The following is a 7798-nucleotide window of genomic DNA, read 5'->3' on the forward strand; positions in this document are numbered from 1 at the left end:
CTGGCTCGGCTGCTCCGCTTCTTGGAGCGCTGGCACAGGCTGGGTTCTCCCACACGGGTGGCTGTGCCTGTGTCGGGCTGTGGGGATGCTCAGGAAGGTCGATAAACGCCTCAGATAAAAACCACCAACTCATCGCAAAGCAGCTTTATTTTTTATAGTTGTCCGAAAAGAACCTGTGTCAGCAATGTTGTGAATCAACTTAGCCACCTGTGCATTGCTTTCGAGTATTTTGGGGTCCTGAGAAGGGCAGCGGAGCTGGCGAGGGGTCTAGAACACGAGCCCTATGGGGAGCAGCTGAGGGAACTGGAGTGTTTAGCTTGGGGGAAAGGAGGCTCAGGGGAGAGCTTATCACTCTCTAAAACCACCTCAAAGGAGGTTGTAGCCAGCTAGGAATTGGTCTCTTCTCCCAGGCAATCAGTGACAGCACAACTGAACACAGTTTTAAGTTGCGGTAGGGAAGGTTTAGGTTGGACATCAGGAAGAATTTCTTCACAGAGAGAGTGATTAGACATTGGAATGCGCTGTGCAGAGAGGTGGTGGAGGAAAGGCTGGATGTGGCACTCAGTGCCATAATCTAATTGACAAGGTGGCGTTTGGTCATAGGTTGGGTTCCGTGATCTCCGAGGTTTTTTTCAACCTCATTGGTTCTGTAGTTTAGTGATGCTTATGTGTATGTATGCTTGTTGCTGTTAGTTTTTTTGCATATATGTATATATATATGTGTGTGTGTGTGTGCCCATGCATACATCTGAAATTTCCTGTCCTAGAAGCCACATCTGTTTTGGCATGAAATCTCCAGAAGAGATGCGTCAGCAAGCTCATATTCAAGTGGTTAGCAAAAATTTGTATAGTCAGGACAACCATCACTCTCCACTGCAGTATGGAGTGCTGGACCATCGCATGGTGAGAACCTTTTTTTTGTTTTCCAGACTCTTTCTGAGGAGTTGGTGGAGTGGTTAAAAAAAAAGTTGGGCTAACTGAAATGTACTGTTTGTCCAAAATAAGTTCAATTGAGTCTTTACTTGAATTTCATAGACTATTAGCTGTGCTGCCAGCTATTTTCTTCATGCTTTGGGAGGGCAGGAATGCATTCTTTTGAGGCAGGAGGTAAGTTTCTTTCTGCCAAACTGCTGGGACACCCAGAAACATGTGTCACCAAAATGCTACAATGTAGATTAACAGGCTGTAGATCAGCTGCAAGAGCTGCTTGAGTCCGGGTCATTGGTGTCAGCAGGTTCTGTGTGTAAAACCATTTTTCTTAAGGGTCAGAGTGACTATAATGCTATTGACGTGCTTCTGATGCTGGGGAGGAGTGGCCCTGCTATTAGGATTCCTGACTAGCTTATAAACTGTTGTATTTTGTATCTATCCCATAAATTACAGCTAACTTTTTTTCCTCTGCATGTGTGTTTGCTTTCTCCCAAAGGGAACCAGTGAAAAAGACCGTCCCTGTGAAACCTGTGGAAAAAGTCTGGCTGATTGTTTAGGGCACTATGGGTACATTGACTTAGAACTACCATGTTTTCATGTTGGATACTTCAAAGCTGTGATAGGCATCTTACAGGTAGACATGATTATGATTTGTTGTCAGTTTTTAGTCTAGAAAAAGGAAATTTTCAGGAGAGATGATGCTTGAAAGTAATTGAGAAGGCCAAAATAAGGTTGCATTATTAAGTTAATCTTTATGTACATTTTCTTTTGTAAAATATGTGTATTTAAAGACCAGTCTTAGTGATATTCTATGTAATTTCAGACTGATAAATCTAATCCATTATTTTTCTGCAGTTTGAATTGATTGTATGCAGGATGATTTGCCTTTTAGAACATCCCAGTAAACCAAAGCTCTGCTTGCTTTACAGGGATTTTTAAGGCCCTGCAGATCTTAGCTAAGGATTTGCCTCATTGGCTGTATTTTTCCTTTTCTTTTGTGCTTTTTATTGTGTATTGCAATATGTGAATTGGTCCTTCAATCAAGGCAGTAGTATCTAATTCAAAAAAAATGCACTATGTTGAAGAACTTAAGCTATAGTTCAAGACGTTACATCTCTGAATGTGTCTCTTAGACAACTGGATTTATATGTGTTTACATTTAAGATGATCTGCAAAACCTGTTGCCGTATCATGCTGTCGGTGGAAGAAAGAAAGCAGTTTTTGGATTACCTAAAACGACCTGGCCTCGCATATCTTCAGAAGAGAGGGCTAAAAAAGAAAGTGTCTGAGAAGTGCCGAAAGAAAAACACTTGTCCTTACTGTGGGGCCTTTAATGGTGAGTATTGACATCAACAATTTGTGAAGTTGTCTGCTCTGATGGTTTTTACCTTGATGGCTGTGATAGGATCCAAATCTTGAATATGCTTGTTCATTGCACAGCTAATGGGTGTTCTCTCCGGCCTTCATTAAGAAACATAATTGCATTTTTAGGGCCAGGCACATGCTTGTTCGCATCTCATTGGTGTGGATATGGACAGTTTCCTTGTTGCTTGTATTATTTCATGTTTCGTGGCAGTAACCAATATTTGATACTTGAATAATGGCAAAAAAACCCCCTTTTAACATGTTTATAAAAATATTGGGAGCTATTGGCAACAATTGATAACGTTCACATAAAAGCATTGGTAGCCTTTGTAATTTTGAGTGAGCATCATTTTTCATCATTGTATTAAATTATCTTTCTTAAGATTATTCTTTCTTCAGGGCAGAGTATTTTTGTAAGAGTTCACATCTAGTTTTCAAAATATGTCTTGGTTTTTTTTCATCTACACTGATCACTTTTTACTGCTGCTTAAGGTCTTGGAGGATTACAGATTCATAGTTGATGGTTAATCCATAACTTAAAACTTCTAACTCATGAAAATTGTGGGTTGTTTGTTGTAATGTTCAACAACCTCAATAAAAGGAGAGCTGCTTCATCATGAATGCCCTATGTATGCATAGCAGGCATAAACAGTAGGCATTTAGAAAAGTTACATGATGGCTCAGAATACTTTAGTAAAAAAAATTGAGCATCTGGACTAGTCTCTGTAAGTTTTATGAATAATGATAGCTGCAGTACATGAAGATATTTATCAGATTTTTCTGATAATTCACTTGCAAAATTACTTTAGAATATAGTGTTATGATACATAAATGGCACTTCTTAGTCCTGGTCTTAGTGTGGGGACTTCTACTTTAGAAATATCTGCTGTGAATGAGGTGAAGCTGAGTTAACGTGTGGGCTAAACCACCTACTTTCAGCTTCAGAGGCTGCATCATGATGTAGATACACCAAGCCATCCATATAAGAAGGTTTGACTTGCTTGTCCTTTTGTTGCTCTGGGAGTTTAGGAAACTAGTTAGTAAAGCTGATAAAGTTTTATTTTATTCTTGTATTTACTGAAGGTTTAGCTTGTTTTGGAACTGTAACTTACTTAAGTTTTTGGTGGTGTTTTGTTTGGTGTTTTTGTTATTTTGAAATAAAATCCCAAGAGAATCCATATTTAATTCCTTGCAGGAACTGTGAAGAAGTGTGGTTTGTTGAAAATAATACATGAAAAGTACAAGACAAATAAGAAAGTCGTAGATCCAATAGTATCTACTTTTCTCCAGTCCTTTGAAACTGCCATTGAATATAACAAAGAAGTAGAACCCTTACTGGGAAGAGCTCAGGTGAATTTTATTATAACCTGAATTTCTTGCTAGTTTTTGTGCATGAAATAAAACTCCTCAAAGGTTTGCAATGTATCAACTGAAGTCTTGTGGCGATCCAAAAGTTTTGTATCTCAAAAGACACATGAAGAATGTTTGTATCTAGTGCCATAATGCTAACTTTGCTAAAATAAAAAATTTAGTGTATTAGCATGTTCTGATATACCATTACCTGCCTGTAAAGAAAGGGATGTTCCTGGTGTGTTATGCCTCTATAAACTAGACAAGGAAGAAGAGACACGGGTCCATATAAAGTTTGCATGTATATATACATTCACGGTAACTCCAATATTGCTCCAATACACACTTTTGTTTTCCTTCAGAAGTTCTAATGTTGAGAAGAGAGGAGGCTTAATTTAGTAACTTTTTGTTTCCTTTAGCTTTTCATTGTTTGCAGTTTTGTTTCTTTCTGCTCTTTGCAAGCTGGAAAGATCTCCAGGTACATACTTGGATGGAAAAAGTAGTGAATACAGCTGTAGCTGTACTAAGAAGAGAGAAATTAAGCTCTGAAAAATACCTAGAAAGTACTGTAATCATGTGATTTACTAATAAAATGAATACAATGTACTGTAAGTTTGTTGTAGGTAATTGAGTTGCTTTATCTATTAACGATGAAATACTCTCCATTGACTCTTGAGACAAGAGAGCAATACGATAAGAAGTAAACACTCATATATAGGGAAAAAATGGAAGGAGAGAATATAGCCAATTAACATCTGAGATGCTAAAACCAGTTGTTCAGAATAAATAAACCAAAACAGTTTTGTTTGCATGAATAGTTCTCTATTTGCCTTTGAAAAAGACTATTTCTGAACATCAGTAAAATAAGGGGAGGAGGGAAACATTGAAACGTGACATGATGGCTTCTTCTCCCCATTTTCCCAATGGATTTTGTAGGAAAACTTGAATCCTTTGGTAGTATTGAACCTCTTTAAAAGAATCCCAGCGGAAGACATCCCTCTACTTCTAATGAACCCACAAGCAGGTAAACCTTCAGATTTGATCCTCACACGACTCCTCGTGCCTCCACTGTGTATCAGACCCTCTGTCGTGAGCGACTTGAAGTCTGGCACCAATGAAGATGATTTGACAATGAAACTGACAGAGATCATTTTCCTCAATGATGTAATAAAAAAAGTGAGTCAGCCTTCATGCTCTGAGACTGTTGCCTTCAAAAAGATTTGTTTAGAATTGAATATAGCACGTGAGTTTACTGCTTACAGTCTGGTGCTGCATTTCTATGTTGTTGGGCATTTTATTGAAAGATAGGAGAAACTTGCTTCGGATGGAGCTGGCTGACTTGCTGCTTGCAATGTAGGATCTGCTGGGATGCTTATGGGAAGTGGTTTTCCATTTCAGCTCTGGTCTGTTAACTGTTTTTCTTAATTTTTCTTTTTTTTTCCTTTCCCATGACTGTCACACTTTTTGAGTGGTCACTTACAGTGAAAATATTACACCTGTTGATTTGTGTTGGTTTTTTGTTTTTTTTTTTCTTCCTGTAGACCTTTCTCTTTTTTACATCTTTGTGCTTTATTTATTCTACCATCTATTCTGAAGAAATCATTTAGCATAGTCATCAAATTGAGACTAAAAGAGAATTTGACAATTTATCATTTGTTTAGAAGAGCACTTCTACCAGACTAATACTTTTCACATTTTTCAAAACTGGTCTTTTTTCAGGCAAACAAAATTAATTTAGTAGTAAATCTTCCATGATTTGAAAAATTAACTACTTATTTTCTTGTCTGTTAAGTTATATTAGCTTAACTTAAGTGGATTGGGAAGATTATAATTTAAGCCAATATCTAATTTTGTGAGCATTTGTTCAAAGCCCATATTAATCAAAAGAAATTTTTCACTCGGTTGTCTTGTGGCTGTCCATATATTATAGTGGTATATCCTGTTATAAAGTTATTTTCTTTTTTTCATTCCAATCAATGGAAGTTTCATGATATTATTTGCAAAGGAAGAGTTGTACTCTAACAGAGAAATTCTTGGCTAGTTTAATATGTGTTGTTATATTTATTTTCTGAATTGGATAACTATTTTGTTTAGCATAGGATATCAGGAGCCAAAACACAGATGATTATGGAAGACTGGGATTTTCTTCAGTTGCAGTGTGCCCTGTACATTAATAGCGAGCTCTCTGGAATACCCCTCAACATGGCACCTAAAAAATGGACCAGAGGTTTTGTTCAGAGACTTAAGGGAAAGCAAGGTTTGTCTAGAAAGTTGCTTTTCATTATTTTTTATAATTGAATCACAAATTTTGCTATTGCCAAGTGTCTCTCTGCTACTATTGTGTTGCACTTCAGTGCTGTACCTTAAAAGATGTTCTAATGTGCTGTCTTAACAGATAACATTTTGAAAACTATTTTTATTTGAAGAGTTTTAACTGTTTTGTTTTGTTTTGTTAGGTCGGTTTAGAGGTAATCTGTCTGGAAAGAGAGTGGATTTTTCTGGCAGAACAGTCATTTCACCTGATCCTAACTTAAGAATCGATGAAGTAGCGGTGCCTATTCATGTTGCTAAAATACTGACCTTTCCTGAAAAGGTAGGTAGTGTAGGACTCAAAAACTCTTTCTATTCCCTTTTTTTTTTTCCCAAGCCAGCCCTCAGTGTTGTTTCTTTACTCACTCAAGAAGGGAGTGAATGTGTTGCATTGTGTTTGAAATGCCATTCAGAGATGCTTTGCCAGTTCTCTTGCTGCTGGCAAATAAAGATTTTTAGTATTGGATATAGGCAAGTGCTGACGAGATGTGGTGTAAGGAGTGACATCTGTAGAAGGAAGAGTTTTGCTTCATATTTTTTCAGCTAAGTTTACCTCCCAGATTTTTAATTTAATTTCCCTCTGATAGTCTGCTCAAAGATTGGTTGACGTTTTCCTCCTCTCTTCCCTCCTGAGAGTTCCACTCAGCAGGTGGAGACTGTGTAGGGGGATTGTCAGTTGAGCCTAAAATTTGAGAATGCAAAAGCCAACAGTAAAAACATGATCCTGAAACATGTTTTGTTTGTTTCTGATTGAAGTTTTTATGCAACAGGTGAACAAAGCAAATATTAATTTTATGAGGAAACTTGTCTGTAATGGTCCTGATGTTCATCCTGGAGCAAACTTCATACAGCAAAGGCACACCCAAATGAAAAGGTATCGTGCTTATTTGTAATGATTCACTTTTTATTTGTCCCCATCAACTTGTTCTTTTTGCTATGTGAAGGCAGTTACATCTTCAGGGATTAAAATCTATTTTTAGGATCTTTCGTAAAGCGCAGTAGAAAAAGAATTGTCGTTATCTTCCCAGGTTTAGTGTACAATTCTTTTTTAAATACTCTCATGCATGTAAACTGAATTGCACATGCTAATGATGTTGAACTGCAATTAGATTTATATGACTGAGTCTATCTTAGTTGAAATAGAGGGTGTACTATGGGCATAAGTGAAAACGGGGTTTTGGGCAAGTTGTACTGGCTGTTCTCATGTGGGAGCTAATCTGCAGTCAGTTTATGGGTAGGAAGAAGGGATAATATATGAATGGAACTTCCTATACTTTCTATATACAAATATATAGACAATTATATATAAACTTTCCTATACAATTGAAACAAATTCTGTGGTTTTACAAATGGACTTTTTTCTTTCTTACTGTTCCAATCACTGTTGCTTTGTTGACTAATGTCAAAATACATTTATGGCTTAAAATAGCAGCAACTGATGTTCAGTCCACGCCAGTTTTGTCTTCTGGTTATTGTAATACAAATACTCCAGCATTTAATGGAAAAGATGGCATTATAAGCACAGAATTAATTTTCAGTTGTCTTTCTGTCTACTGTCTGTGTATCTTCTGACTGCATTATTATATCTTCCTATAAAGATTTTTGAAATACGGGAACCGAGAGAAGATGGCCCAGGAGCTGAAGTTTGGTGATATTGTGGAGCGACATCTTATAGATGGTGACATCGTCTTGTTCAACCGGCAGCCCTCTCTGCACAAGCTGAGCATCATGGCTCACATTGTGAGTGCACACAGGCTAGCACAGAGATGGTGCAGCCCACAATATTAGGCACTTGACCTTTATGGTGTTTCTGTCTTACACGAGCAAAAATAAACAGCTCCTG

At 37.4% G+C, this 7798-nt stretch overlaps 1 protein-coding gene across 1 annotated transcript in view; it reads left to right on the forward strand.

The window, feature by feature from the left end:
• The first annotated feature begins 743 nt into the window (after window positions 1-743).
• Window positions 744-7798, forward strand: part of POLR3A (RNA polymerase III subunit A) — a 32531-nt gene continuing 25476 nt past the window's right edge. The window contains exons 1-9 of the mRNA XM_017746259.1: window positions 744-903; window positions 1427-1564; window positions 2095-2266; window positions 3491-3645; window positions 4582-4821; window positions 5740-5902; window positions 6102-6238; window positions 6726-6829; window positions 7554-7695. Coding sequence (XP_017601748.1) covers window positions 787-903; window positions 1427-1564; window positions 2095-2266; window positions 3491-3645; window positions 4582-4821; window positions 5740-5902; window positions 6102-6238; window positions 6726-6829; window positions 7554-7695 — 1368 coding nt within the window. The 5' untranslated portion in view covers window positions 744-786. The remainder of the gene's footprint in view (window positions 904-1426; window positions 1565-2094; window positions 2267-3490; window positions 3646-4581; window positions 4822-5739; window positions 5903-6101; window positions 6239-6725; window positions 6830-7553; window positions 7696-7798) is intronic.

This window comes from Corvus brachyrhynchos, unplaced genomic scaffold, assembly GCF_000691975.1.
Source record: "Corvus brachyrhynchos isolate BGI_N302 unplaced genomic scaffold, ASM69197v1 scaffold279, whole genome shotgun sequence".
In the NCBI taxonomy this organism is placed as follows: Eukaryota; Metazoa; Chordata; class Aves; order Passeriformes; family Corvidae; genus Corvus; species Corvus brachyrhynchos.